The 15,000-nt window shown below is 46.7% G+C and overlaps 2 protein-coding genes across 3 annotated transcripts in view; both read left to right on the top strand.

The window, feature by feature from the left end:
* The window catches only part of vcam1b (vascular cell adhesion molecule 1b), a 20,793-nt gene extending 13,277 nt beyond the window's left edge, over window positions 1-7,516 (top strand). Inside the window, exons 7-10 of the mRNA XM_053322162.1 lie at window positions 2,844-3,143; window positions 3,229-3,498; window positions 5,900-6,160; window positions 7,102-7,516. Coding sequence (XP_053178137.1) covers window positions 2,844-3,143; window positions 3,229-3,498; window positions 5,900-6,160; window positions 7,102-7,262 — 992 coding nt within the window. The 3' untranslated portion in view covers window positions 7,263-7,516. The remainder of the gene's footprint in view (window positions 1-2,843; window positions 3,144-3,228; window positions 3,499-5,899; window positions 6,161-7,101) is intronic.
* A 7,218-nt stretch (window positions 7,517-14,734) lies between these two features.
* Window positions 14,735-15,000, top strand: part of slc30a7 (solute carrier family 30 member 7) — a 15,345-nt gene continuing 15,079 nt past the window's right edge. For both annotated transcript variants that reach the window (XM_053322165.1, XM_053322166.1), the window contains exon 1: window positions 14,735-14,918. In XM_053322165.1, coding sequence (XP_053178140.1) covers window positions 14,839-14,918 — 80 coding nt within the window. In that variant the 5' untranslated portion in view covers window positions 14,735-14,838. The remainder of the gene's footprint in view (window positions 14,919-15,000) is intronic.

The raw sequence follows: 15,000 nt of genomic DNA on the forward strand, positions 1-15,000 counted from the left end.
CTCCCCCAATCGAGCCGCACGTTTTGGTGTATATATTGTCGGGTTTTCTCAAAGCTGCGGGAGGAGTTACGTGCAGGAAGAAGAAGAAGAATGGAGAAAGCCTCAGGGCTTTGCCTCGAGGCACACGAGGCACTAATTACATTAGGACATTATAACTGTAACCTTGGACAGTAAAAAAAACAACAACATAGTAAATAATAGAAACATTAACGAGTAATATTGATGTTGGGTGATGCCTGAGTTAAAGTGAGAATATATAAATATATAAATATATTATTTCACAGCTGAAGTAGAACTAAAAGTCAGAGACTCAGTGGTTCGGTGTATTTATGACTGAATGTGTTTCTATAAAAGCTTCTAGTATGAATCATTGAGACAGTAATACTGAGGAGGAGTGAAGGGGGGAGGGAGGGGGTGGGGGGGGGACAGGAAATGAACATAGAAGTTGAACAGACAAACTGACTCAGAAACAAAGGTTCACTTTGTGTCATAATCTAAATCTATTGAACCCTTTTAACTTTTAGGTCAATGTTTAGCACTTCTGTGAGGAATGTAATCCTTCCCTCCTCCCTTCTGTATGTAACGCACAGACAGACCATCAGGTTGTTCTATGGTTGCTATAGATACAGGTTGTGTTGTGGTTGCTATAGATACAGGTTGTGCTATGGTTGCTATAGATACAGGTTGTGTTATGGTTGCTATAGATACAGGTTGTGCTATGGTTGCTATAGATACAGGTTGTGCTATGGTTGCTATAGATACAGGTTGTGCTGTGGTTGCTATAGATACAGGTTGTGCTGTGGTTGCTATAGTTACAGGTTGTGTTATGGTTGCTATAGTTACAGGTTGTGCTATGGTTGCTATAGATACAGGTTGTGTTATGGTTGCTATAGATACAGGTTGTGTTATGGTTGCTATAGATACAGGTTGTGCTATGGTTGCTATAGATACAGGTTGTGCTATGGTTGCTATAGATACAGGTTGTGCTATGGTTGCTATTAGGGGTGCAACGGTTCAGGTATCCCACGGTACCGTCCGTACCTCGGTTTTTGGGCCACGGTTTCGGGTTCGGTTTCGGTACATGTTTTGTTCTCTCTTTATTTTGCTTGTCAGCATTTCACAGTAAACCATTCCCACACACACACACACACACACACACACACACACACACACACACACACACACACACACACACACAATCTTGCTTGTTCGATCCAGATTCCGGGAGATTGTGTCTCATTTGCGGGCATCAGGGAGCCGCTATCTATGGGAGACTCCCGCATGTATTCAACGGTGAAACCGAAATTAAGCCACACGGGAAATTCTTCAAACTTTTTTCTGTCAACTCCTCCGCTAGCGCTGACATGCCTCTTTGTTTCTGTGTGTGAGCTGCACCTTGAACCTGCTCCAGTTACTGTGTGAGAGGATGAGTGGAGGCACAACAGTGATGGGACATTAACTTGCGGGGAGGGCTTTTCACCTGCCTGGACGGACAGACAGACAGACACACACACACAGCTACACACACACACACACACACACACACACACACACACACACACACACACACACACACACACACACACACACACACACACACACACAGTGGTCTGTAAAGCATCAATGCAAAATGAATTGCGAAACCGAAAACCCGCCGTCCATAAGGTCGTATAGTTCCGTGCAGAGCGGACCGAACGGTTCAATATTAGTACCATTGCATCTCTAGTTGCTATAGATACAGGTTGTTCTATGGTTGCTATAGATACAGGTTGTGTTATGGTTGCTATAGATACAGGTTGTTCTATAGTTGCTATAGATACAGGTTGTGTTATGGTTGCTATAGATACAGGTTGTTTTATGGTTGCTATAGATACAGGTTGTGCTGTGGTTGCTATAGATACAGGCTGTGTTATGGTTGCTATAGATACAGGTTGTGCTATGGTTGCTATAGATACAGGTTGTGCTATGGTTGCTGTAGATACAGGTTGTGTTATGGTTGCTATAGATACAAGTTGTGCTATGGTTGCTATAGATACAGGTTGTATATGAACAGAATGAGTCTCTAACATGTTTTAATAAAAGTTTAGAACCACTGAGGTGTGAATGAGGCTGTAAGACACATTTAGGCTCAATGAGGAAATAAATCCATGTTTATGTTGTCATGGCAACAAAGAGGAAAAGCAAAGAAATGATTATTTAAATAGCACTTTGTTGATGAGATCTAGTTTATTGTGTTTTAATCTCTTCCACAGAGCTGGAGGAGTGTGAGAGGCTGTTTGACTCTGAGCCAAAGAGGCGTGTTGCTTTATGAATGTGAAGTTTGCATCAGTGTGAGCAGGTCTCAGTCTGTCCTGGTCCTGGACTTCAGCCAGAGCTGCTGCTTGTTTGGACAGATTCCTGCTGAGAGGTCAAAGGTCATTCTGCTATTTTAATGTCCTCCAGATTCCTCTCAGAGATCTGTCTTTAATCTGAGCTGAGGAGGACACACAGGAAGTGGCAAAAATCCTCCTCAACATACCAAACCCCCCCCCCCCCAACATCCTCCCCTGCTGAGACACACTGGAGACGAGACTCTGAGTCTGATTTACTAAAAGATGAAAAAACGTATTTTTATCTCAGTATGTAAAATCCAGGGAGGGTTAGGGTTCATTGTGGTTTCATATTTCTGCTCGTCCAAATCCTCCATTAAGACAGAAACCCTCATTAAACCCTGCTGGTGGTTTTACTGCTCTTCTTCTTCTTCACACACTAACCCAGCAGTTGAAACACAGGACGAGAAGTTGAAGTTCAGATATCGGAGTTTTCCTGAATGCAACACGTGTTTTCTGTTTTCTTCTCTGCAGCTTTTCCATCGGATCCGGTTGTGCAGAATCCTGGACCCGTCCTGCGGGGTCAGGAGGCGGTCCTCCGCTGTGACATCACTAACGTCTTTCCAACCAATCAGCTGCGGCTCAGCTGGCTGGCGGGGAACATCACGCTGACGTCAAAACTGTTCCCGGTTTCCGGTTCCTTACAGAACATGTCATCTGGTCTACGTCACCGGATGGACCGGGACCAGGTCCTGACCTGCAGAGCCGAGCTGCTGAAGGAGGACGGAGACATGTGGAGGGTTAGAGAGACCAGCGTCCTCCTGCTGGCCCACTGTGAGTCCACTGCCTTCAAAATAAAAGCTTCTTTAAAACTCAGGTTGTGTTTGGGTCGTCTCTCACCTGTCTGTCCCTCCCGTAGCTCCGCCCACCAACACCTCCCTCTCACTGAGTCCAGGTGAGCAGGTGGTGGAGGGTCAGCAGCTGAGCTTTACCTGCCAATCAGACGGAGCTCCGCCCGCCACGCTGGTGCTGAGGAGAGATGGGGCGGAGCTTCAGAGGACAGACTCCGCCTCCTCCTCGCTCTCATTCAACCTCTCCTCTGCCCGTCTGGAAGACTCCGCCCACTACCAGTGTGAAGCCTCCAACCAGTACGGAGCCCAACTGGTGACCAGAAACATCACTGTCAGAGGTTAGACACACACACACACACACACACACACACACACACACACACACACACACACACACACACACACAGAGACACACACACACACAGAGACACACACACACACAGACACACACACAGACACACACACACACAGAGACACACACACACACACACACACACACACACACACAGAGACACACAGACACACACACACACAGAGACACACACACACACACACACAGACACACACACACACAGAGACACACACACACACACACACACACACACACACACACACACACACACACACACACACACAGAGACACACACACACACAGAGACACACACACACACACACACACACACACACACACACGACACACCAATAAAACACCACATCAACTAGTTAGGCATGATCTCACATTATAACTTTTATATTAAATAAAGCTAATGGAATACTATTGTTCTAAATATGTATATTTAACCTGGGTAACCATGGAGACCAGGGTAGAAAATAAAAAACGCTGCTAATGTGATTTAAATGATATAAAACCAACAAAAATACTAAATATACAGAAGCTGCTTTCTATCTATTTTTAGTGATGTATGAGAGTGTCTCTGTGTGTGTGTGTGTGTGTGTGTGTGTGTGTGTGTGTGTGTGTGTGTGTGTCTCTCTGTGTGTGTGTGTGTGTGTGTGTGTGTGTGTGTGTGTGTGTGTGTGTGTGTGTGTGTGTGTGTGTGTGTGTGTGTGTGTGTGTGTGTGTGTCTCTGTTGGCAGTGAGCCATGAATAACTTGTTCCTTCCTGCAGTGGAAACACTTCACTGACCTCAGCAGCAGATAAACTGAGTCTGACTGAGGGTCTGTCTGAGGGTCTGAGGGTCTGAGGGTCTGAGGGTCTGAGGGTCTGAGGGTCTGAGGGTCTGAGGGTCTGAGGGTCTGAGGGTCTGAGGGTCTGACTGAGGGTCTGAGGGTCTGAGGGTCTGACTGAGGGTCTGAGGGTCTGAGGGTCTGAGGGTCTGACTGAGGGTCTGACTGAGGGTCTGACTGAGGGTCTGAGGGTCTGAGGGTCTGACTGAGGGTCTGACTGAGGGTCTGACTGAGGGTCTGACTGAGGGTCTGACTGAGGGTCTGAGGGTCTGAGGGTCTGAGGGTCTGACTGAGGGTCTGACTGAGGGTCTGAGGGTCTGACTGAGGGTCTGAGGGTCTGAGGGTCTGACTGAGGGTCTGACTGAGGGTCTGAGGGTCTGACTGAGGGTCTGAGGGTCTGAGGGTCTGACTGAGGGTCTGAGGGTCTGAGGGTCTGAGGGTCTGACTGAGGGTCTGACTGAGGGTCTGAGGGTCTGACTGAGGGTCTGAGGGTCTGACTGAGGGTCTGAGGGTCTGACTGAGGGTCTGACTGAGGGTCTGACTGAGGGTCTGACCGAGGGTCTGAGGGTCTGAGGGTCTGACTGAGGGTCTGAGGGTCTGAGGGTCTGAGGGTCTGACTGAGTCTGACTGAGGGTCTGAGGGTCTGAGGGTCTGAGGGTCTGACTGAGGGTCTGACTGAGGGTCTGACTGAGAGTCTGAGGGTCTGAGGGTCTGACTGAGGGTCTGAGGGTCTGAGGGTCTGACTGAGGGTCTGACTGAGAGTCTGACTGAGGGTCTGAGGGTCTGAGGGTCTGAGGGTCTGAGGGTCTGACTGAGGGTCTGAGGGTCTGAGGGTCTGAGGGTCTGACTGAGGGTCTGAGGGTCTGAGGGTCTGACTGAGGGTCTGAGGGTCTGAGGGTCTGAGGGTCTGACTGAGGGTCTGAGGGTCTGAGGGTCTGAGGGTCTGAGGGTCTGAGGGTCTGTCTGAGGGTCTAGAAGGGAGGGAGGAAGGAAGGATGGAAGGAAGGATGAAGGAAGGAAACGAGGGAGGAAGGAAGGAAGGAAGGAAGGAAGGAAGAAGGAAGGAAGGAAGGAAACGAGGGAGGAAGGAAGGAAGGAGGGAAGGAAGGAAGGGAGGAAGGAAGGAAGGAAGGAAGGATGGAAGGAAGGGAGGGAGGAAGGAAGGGAGGGAGGAAGAAGGAAGGAAGGATGGAAGGAAGGAAGGAAGGAAGGAAGGAAGGAAGGAAGAAGGAAGGAAGGGAGGGAGGAAGGAAGGAAGGAGGGAAGGAAGGAAGGGAGGAAGGAAGGAAGGAAGGAAGGATGGAAGGAAGGGAGGGAGGAAGGAAGGGAGGGAGGAAGAAGGAAGGAAGGAAGGAAGGAAGGAAGGAAGGAAGGAAGGAAGAAATGAAGGAAGGAAGGAAGGAAGGACGAAGGAAGGAAACGAGGGAGGAAGGAAGGAAGGAGGGAAGGAAGGAAGGGAGGAAGGAAGGAAGGAAGGAAGGATGGAAGGAAGGATGGAAGGAAGGAAGGGAGGATCTCTAATCTTCAGACTGTAATCCGTCTCTTCTGGTCCAGCTCCTCCCAGGAACACCACGGTCCACGTCCTGCCGTCTACGGTGGTCCAGGAGGGACAAAACGTCACCGTCTGCTGCCAAACCATCAGCTTCCCGCCGTCAGCTGTCATTCTGAAGAATCTGGCCAATGGGATGGAGCTATATTCCCTGAATGGCACCTTCCTATTGGTTAACGTCACTTCCAGAGACTCTGGGTTGTACCAGGTCAACGTGACCAACGCCCTCGGCTACCAGGTCAAAGGGTTCAGGCTCAGCGTCACCGGTTAGTACCGCTCACGTCTGACTGCTCTTATCTCAGGGACTTTGGATCGGGCGAGTCCTTTAAATCAATCGACACCAAACATGAAAACGTCTCCTGTTACACAACGACGTGCTGGTGGAGTCCATCAGCAGCTCAACACTCTAACCCAGGCTGCCTCAAATACAAATTAAATGTTTTCAATGAGTCAAAAGTTCGTTTATTAGTCAACAAATCAATGATCCACCAACTAACTTAACACAGTAGAAAATAGAATATATGACTCCACTATAAAACAAAATGTATATATGTATGAATATGTAAACTACAGAAACACCAGAAACATGATTAAAACGTACAGATGGAAAACTGCAGTGAAGCTACATAACGATACGAGATCAGATTCATTACGACGTCGTGTAGCAGACGCACACATTTTTGAATTGTGGAGCTAGGATTAGCATAAATCCGCCCCTGCTGCTGTAGATGTATAAATACATTCAGCACACACTACTACTACTACAGTCTACAGTTAGCCAGTTAGCTGAGTTAGCTGCCGAGCTAGCAGCCGGGTTAGCCGCCAAGCTAGCCGCCGAGCTAGCAGCTGAGTTAGCAGCAGAAAGCTCTCACACGTAGCGTCCATGTTTCTGGTAGAGGTGGTGACTTTGATTGACAGGTGACACTTGGTAGGGGGCGGGGCTTCAGCGGACTCAGCGGCCACGCCCACAGCGTTTGGTAGCAGAGAAAGCAGAGAGAGTTTTACACAACTTTGAAGCCTAATTTCATATATTTGGGGATTTTTTGAATCATTCAAATTTGGCAGGGTGGTTAACAACACACTTTTCTGTGGTATGTCAAACTCAGAACACATATTTATTCTAACTTTACAGACTTTAATGCTTCTAGTCACATGATGGGTATCTAATGAAGGGAATTTTAACCCAAACTCTTCTTCTTCTTTTCAGAGAGGAGCACCGGCGTTGCCCCCGATCTCAGCGTCATCGTGATCCCGGCGGCCTGCGTCGCGGCTGGGTTAGCGGCTGCTGCCGTGCTGCTCGACTACCTGAGGAGATCCAGGAAGAAAGGTTTCTACCAGCTGCCCCAGTCTGCTCCGGCTTCAGCCTGAGACGCACGCCGGGCCTCCGAACCCGAGGCGACAAACGGCCAACGTCTGGTCAACGTTCCCAAACTGTGGAGAACATCTCAACACGTTCCTGCAGCGTTCCCACATGGGACTCACTTTACATCTCGACACGGGGCTTCAGTACAACATCCCACCATGTCCCAGTATGTCCCAGTATGAGACCAACATGTCCCAGTATGAGACCAACATGTCCCAGTATGAGACCAACATGTCCCAGTATGAGACCAACATGTCCCAGTATGAGGCCAACATGTCCCAGTATGAGACCAACATGTCCCAGTATGAGACCACCATGTCCCAGTATGAGACCACCATGTCCCAGTATGAGACCAACATGTCCCAGTATGAGACCAACATGTCCCAGTATGAGGCCAACATGTCCCAGTATGAGACCAACATGTCCCAGTATGAGACCAACATGTCCCAGTATGAGGCCAACATGTCCCAGTATGAGACCAACATGTCCCAGTATGAGACCACCATGTCCCAGTATGAGACCAACATGTCCCAGTATGAGGTAGATTTGATTTCCCTCTCAAGTCTCAAGTGGCGACCAGCTGCCAACACATGGCTGCTGACATTACCATCATGTGACGACCAGCTGTTGATATCTGCAGTATTGCACCGTGTCCCAGTATGTCCCAGTATGTCCCAGGATGTCCCAGGATGTCCCAGTATGTCCCAGTATGTCCCAGTATAATGATAATCACAGCCCAGTATGTATCTGGCAGGTTTTGACCTTTGGCTTCCACTTACCAGTATCCCAGAATGTGTCTGGTGTGTGTTTACATCTGAGGATCGTATCTCAACATCTGACTGCAACCAGACACCATCTCCCAGTATGAGACCATGATATCACCAGTACACTCCAACATACCTCCCAGTCTGTGACCACCACGTCCCAGTCTGTGACCACCATGTCCCAGTCTGTGACCACCCTGTCCCAGTTCGTCCCAGTTCGTCCCAGTTCATCCCAGTTCGTCCCAGATCGTCCCAGTTCGTCCCAGTTCGTCCCAGATCGTCCCAACTCATCCCAGTTCGTCCCAGTTTGTCCCAGATCATCCCAGTTCGTCCCAGATCATCCCAGCTTGTCCCAGTTCATCCCAGTTCGTCCCAGTTCGTCGCAGATCGTCCCAACTCATCCCAGTTTGTCCCAGTTCGTCCCAGTTCATCCCAGTTCGTCCCAGTTCGTCCCAGCTCGATGCAGCAGCGTCCTGATTGATCTCACGGTGTCTTCATGTCTCATCAGCAGCTCAGAGTTCATAAAGAGATGAACTGCAGTAGACATCTTCATCATCACCATCATCATCATCATCATCATCATCATCATCACCACCATCACCATCATCTTCATCATCATCATCTTCATCATCATCATCATCATCATCATCATCTTCATCATGCCGCGGGGCAGCTGTGGATCAGGAGGAAGAGCGGTCGTCCTCCAATTGGAAGATTGGCGGTTTGATTCCCGGCTCCTCCAGTCCACATGTCCATGTGTCCTTGGGCAAGACACTTAACCCCCAAACTGCTCCCGTTGCTATGCCAACCCCCAACCTGCTCCCGTTGCTATGCCAACGGTGTATGAATGAGAATGAATGGTTAACTTCCTCCTGATGAGCAGGTTGGCAGCCTGTGTGGTTCCTGCCATCAGTGTGTGAATGACATGTGATGTAAAGAGCTTTGAGTGGCAAAGACTAGAAAGGTGCTTTATAAGTACAGTCCATTTACCATCTTCATCACCACCATCATCATCTTCATCACCACCATCATCATCTTCATCACCATCATCACCACCATCTTCATCACCATCATCATCTTCATCACCACCATCATCATCTTCATCACCATCATCACCATCTTCATCACCACCATCATCATCTTCATCACCACCATCATCACCATCATCACCACCATCTTCATCACCACCATCATCATCTTCATCACCAGAGTCTCACCTTTCAGCAGCTTTGCAGCGTGTTTCATGTTTTGCTGACTCAGTGATTTTGGTCTGAGCCGAGTGAACTGTCCCTTTAAGGCTTCAGCTTCCTGTCACACGTGTTCTTTGTAAACTCAGTAAACTGTTCCAGCTGTGATGTTCTGCACACTCAACCTTTGTGCCGGATTATGAGCAGAATGTAGAAATGAGCTTTTATTAAACATATTTATTTCTTTATTTCTTCACTCTCGTCTTTTCATCTTTTCCTGTTCTGGGATTTTCCAGAGTTTCAGCTCCTCTGGTTTTCTCTTTCACTCCGTATCAAAACCTGTGTTTACTGGAAGTCTTCAGGAAGTCTCAGCTGGTAACCATGGAGACGCTCAGACGGCCGGTAAACCTGTCACACACACTGTTTGTTTTACTGCAGGAATCAGAGTTTCAGAGTGAAACCTGAAGCACTCCTAACTCCACACAGCTCTCTGTTTCAGTTTTAAGGAAATGAAACCTGATGGAAACGTTTCTGTTCATCTCTCGTTCATTAACTCGTCATCTCGATCCAGAGTCATCAGAAAAAACATTTTATTAACCCTCCTGTTGTCCTCAGGTCAAGGAAAGGAGGAGAAAGGGAGGAAGGAAGGAAAGGAGTAAGGAGGGAGTGAGGGAGGGAAGGAAGGAAGGAAGGAAATGAGTAAGGAGGGAAGGAAGGAAGGAAGGAAATGAGTAAGGAGGGAAGGAAGGAAGGAAAGGAGTAAGGAGGGAGTGAGGGAAGGAAGGAAAGGAGTAAGGAGGGAAGGAAAGGAGTAAGGAGGGAAGGAAGGAAGGAAGGAAGGAAAGGAGTAAGGAGGCAAGGAAGAAAGGAAGGAAAGTTAGAGCAGAAACCAGCATGGAAACAAACTGTGTGTGTGTGTGTGTGTGTGTTTTTCTATCCTGGTGGGGACCGCAACCTGACATATTACCAACCCTGTGGGGACCGACTCCTGGTTTCCATGGTAACGAGCATTGGAATCAATAGCAAACAGCCTCCTGATAGGCCCGGTCCCCACAAGGTTGGTTTTCCTGACTGTGTGTGAACCCCAGAGGTCACACTGGGTAGGTCTCAGGGTCCCCACAAGATAGTAAAAACAGGTTTGTGTGTGTGTGTGATGACTGTGTGTGTGTGTGTGCGTGATGACTGTGTGTGTTTGTGATGACTGTGTGTGTGTGTGTGTGCATGTGATGACTGTGTGTGTGTGTGTGTGTGTGTGTGTGTGTATCTTCAGACTCATCAGTATTGTGAGCTTGTCTCAGGGTGTTTAACAGCTGAGCCTCTCAGAGTCCAAAAGCTCCACGACGAATCCTCAATCACTTCACACCTCGCGTCCAAAAGGCTCGTTTCCATGACGACGGGCCGAGGAACCAGTGAGCTTTGTGCCGAGGACAAAAACACTTCAGAAAATTTAAAGCAGCTCAGGGTCACATGACACGACTCCATCGTCATGATTCTGTTTGTTAAAATGTACATTTAGTATTTTTGTTGGTTTTCTAGAAGGAAGGAAGGAAGGAAGGAAGGAAGGAAGGAAGGAAGGAAGGAAGGAAGGAAGGGACTGAATTCAGACTGAACTCCGCAGCAAGACATCATGGAGGTTACGCCCAGTTCAATATAATCAATATATTAAAAAAGATCAATAAGAGAGTCAAGGAAGGAAGGAAGGAAGAAGGAAGGAAAGGAGGGAGGAAGGGAGGGAGGAAAGAAAGGACAGAAGGAAGGAAGGAAGGAAGGAAGGGAGGGACTGAATTCAGACTGAACTCCGCAGCAAGACATCATGGAGGTTACGCCCACTTCAATATAATCAATATATCAAAAAAAGATCAATAAGAGAGTCCAGGAAGGAAGGAAGGAAGGAAGGAAGGAAGAAGGAAGGAAAGGAGGGAGGAAGGGAGGGAGGAAAGGAAAGGAGGAAGGGAGGACCGAGGAAAGAACGAAGGTAGGAGCGAGCAAGGGAGGGAGAAAGGAAAAGAGAAAGGGAGGAAGGAAAGAAAGAAGGACAGAGGAAAGAAGGTAGGGGGGAGGAAAGAAAGAAGGGAGTAAAGGAAGGTAGGAAAGAAGGAAAGGACAGAAGGAAGGAAGGAAGGAATGGAGGGACTAAGTTCAGACTGAACTTAGCGGCAGCAAGACATCATGGAGGTTACGACCAGTTCAATATAATCAATATATTAAAAAAAGATCAATAAGAGAGATTTGAAATGACATTTGACCCATTTTATACCAAAGGACTGAATGCTCCTGAACATGTCAAATGGTGTAACCACAAAATGTCAAATGGTGTAACCACAAAATGTCAAATGGTGTAACCACAAAAGAATGATAGATATTAAATATTGTATCAGCTACAGTGTGTTTAAGTGGACTTATACTAATAATGACTTCATTTAAAACATGTAGGAAGGAAGGAAGGAAGGAAGGATGTAAGATCATGCCAAACTAGTTGATATGGTGTTAGGTAGGAAGGAAGGAAGGAAGGAAGGAAGGAAGGGTGTAAGATCATGCCAAACTAGTTGATATGGTGTTAGGTAGGAAGGAAGGAAGGAAGGAAGGAAGGAAGGATGTAAGATCATGCCAAACTAGTTGATATGGTGTTAGGTAGGAAGGAAGGAAGGAAGGAAGGAAGGAAGGAAGGAAGGAAGGATGTAAGATCATGCCAAACTAGTTGATATGGTGTTAGGTAGGAAGGAAGGAAGGAAGGTAGGAAGGAAGGAAGGAAGGAAGGAAGGTGTTTTATTGACTATTTACTGTTTTTAAGCAAGTTGAATTATTTGGTACAAAGTTTTTATGGTTACACCACTTAGACATTTTTACCATAATCCTCTAATATATTCTCTCTAAATGGATTAAAAGCAGAAATTTGATGCTGAATGTGTGAAGTTATTCATACGTTTATTTTCACATTTTAACCCTTTAAATTTAAACTAAACCTCATGGAGACAAAGAAAATGAGCTGTTTGTACAAATATGTCTGAAAACAAAGAAAAACAGAATCAATCTTTTAATTTTCCATTTAGAAAAAATTAAGCTTCCTGTCTAACGGCTGCAGTGACCCGAGCAGCCCCCAGGCGGCGCCGCTGGGCCCGGCCTGCAGGCGGCGCCGCTGGGCTCGGCTCTCTGAGTTTGTGCCAACTCAGCCGATCGTGTCGCTGTCTGGAGTTCATCAGCCGTGTGGCGTCCTGACCTTTGACCTCCTGCTGCTTCTGCTGCGTTGTGTCATTTTAAACAGCGCTGGTATTTCCTGCCTGAGGAGGGCTGAAGAGGGTCGGGGGGGGGGGGGGTTAGAGATGGAAACGCTTTGTTTAACAGGTTGACCTTTAACCTCTGACCTGTCATCATTCCTCCTGTTCGCTCTATTAATAGAAACACGTCGCTCGTTTAGAGACGACAGCCGGGAAACCTCGTCATTAAAGTCTCTGATCAGCCTCTACTGATCCTCATCAGTGTGAGTTACTATGGTAACCATGGTAACTATAGCAGTGTGAGTTACTATGGTAACCATGGTAACTACAGCAGTGTGAGTTATTCATATGAGTGATATCTGACACATTTACAGTGTTTGGTAGTAAGGCTGACTCGGTGCTGTGCAGGGTTTTATAAACCCGTAGTGAGGCTGACTCGGTGCTGTGCAGGGTTTTAATAACCCGTAGTAAGGCTGACTCGGTGCTGTGCAGGGTTTTAATAACCCGTAGTAAGGCTGACTCGGTGCTGTGCAGGGTTTTAATAACCCGTAGTAAGGCTGACTCGGTGCTGTGCAGGGTTTTAATAACCCGTAGTAAGGCTGACTCGGTGCTGTGCAGGGTTTTAATAACCCGTAGTAAGGCTGACTCGGTGCTGTGCAGGGTTTTAATAACCCGTAGTAAGGCTGACTCGGTGCTGTGCAGGGTTTTGAAGCCTGACTGAAAGACCTCCAGGACATCCTGCTCATCCAGAAATGACTTTAGCTGGGCATGAACAACTTTCTCCAATCATTTAGATATAAAGGGAGCTTGGAGATGGGCCTAAACCTGGCCAGCACGCTGCAGTCAAGGCTGCACCACAGCATGTTTAAAACTTAGAGGAACGACACCAGAAGACAGGCTGCTGTTTATGATAGCCAGAACTGACTGCCCTATACTAGGGACAACCTCTTTAAAGAAGCTAGGAGAGACAGCATCACAGGGAGAGCCTGATGGCTTAATATGGCCAACCAGAGACACAGGCTCAGACTTATCAAGAGCTGCAGAACCAGGAACAGGGACAGAGGGGTCAGGTGCAGGAGCTAAGATAGGAGTCCTAGCAGTAGCAACCTTATCAATAAAAAAGTGCAGGAAGCTATTTCACATTTCAGGAGATGCCTCCAAGCTGACAGGCTGTGGGGCAGTAAGAACAGAGTCAATGGTTTTAAATAACACCCGCGGGTTATGATGATTGGCTTCAATGATGTTTGACAGGTATTCTCTTCTGGTCTCTTTAACACACACACACACACACACACACACACACACACACACACACATACACACACACACACACACACACACACACACACACACACACACACACACACACACACACACACTTTAAAACAGTGACCTACTCCTTTAGATTAAATCAATCAGTGACGTCATTGATTAAATCAGATTTTAATCTCAGAAACTTTATGAAACAGAACAAAGTGACATTAAACTGTAAAGATGATCACTTATAATAAAAACATAAAACATGTCAGAGGCTCCTCAGCTGGAGCTTTGTGGTCGCCATGGAAACGGATAATGAAGCCTGATTGGACTGATCAGCTGGAGCTTTGGCGCCATCTGCTGTCACGTGACGTTTATTAATCCCAAAACATCAACAGAGCAATAAAAAGACAAAGATATAAAAATATAATAGTTCATACTTTAATACTTCACAACCTATAAATATAATATATTCACTATCACACGTCATCATGACCTCATGTTGAAAGCATCATTATTTCTATTGATGCAAAGTTTAATTTTAATCAGCATTTAGGATGTTTTCTGATGTAAACATGACGTCATTACCTGTAAATAAATAAATACATATCTACTATAATAAACCTTTTATTTACTGTGAAACATCAACAGTAATAATTCAGTTGTTTTCAGATTATTTTGCTTATTTAACGAAACCATAGAAATAAATGATTACTATAAAACTATAAAACAATCCTAATAAAACTATTAACTATTTATTTAACTAAAAGCCAAAACTTTGTAGCAGCATAATATTTTCATTTTTTAGTTGTGACGTTTTTGTTTTTTGGGTTGTAGTGAAATTTTAGGAAAAGTCATAATTTCAGAATAAAAGACATTTGTGGTTAAAACTGTAATAATTTAATAATCTTCATACTTAGTGAAGTTATGCAGCGGGCCGGACCGGAGCCCTGACCGGCCCGCTGCTGGCCGTCGGGCCGCATGTTTGACCCCCCGGATGTAACCGGATTGAAAACAGTCGCAGTGGGACCGGAAGTACGAGTCATCACTAATAAACTCCCTTATTGTGAAATCTGCCTGGAGCGGAAGTTGCCGGTTAGCATCCCGCAGCTTAGCGGAGTGTGTGTGTGTGTTTGTGTGTGTGTGTCCGCTGTGAAGATGTTACCGTTATCAGTCAAAGACGATGAATATAAACCCGCCAAGTTCAACCTGCTGCTGAAGCTGTCCGGATGGTTCAGGTGAGTTTACCTGTCCGCTAGCTGCTAGCTGCTAATGGAGCTAACGGCTAACCATGCTAACAGGGCTAATGATGCTAACTGG

Source organism: Scomber japonicus, chromosome 7 (assembly GCF_027409825.1).
Source record: "Scomber japonicus isolate fScoJap1 chromosome 7, fScoJap1.pri, whole genome shotgun sequence".
Lineage (NCBI taxonomy): Eukaryota > Metazoa > Chordata > Actinopteri > Scombriformes > Scombridae > Scomber > Scomber japonicus.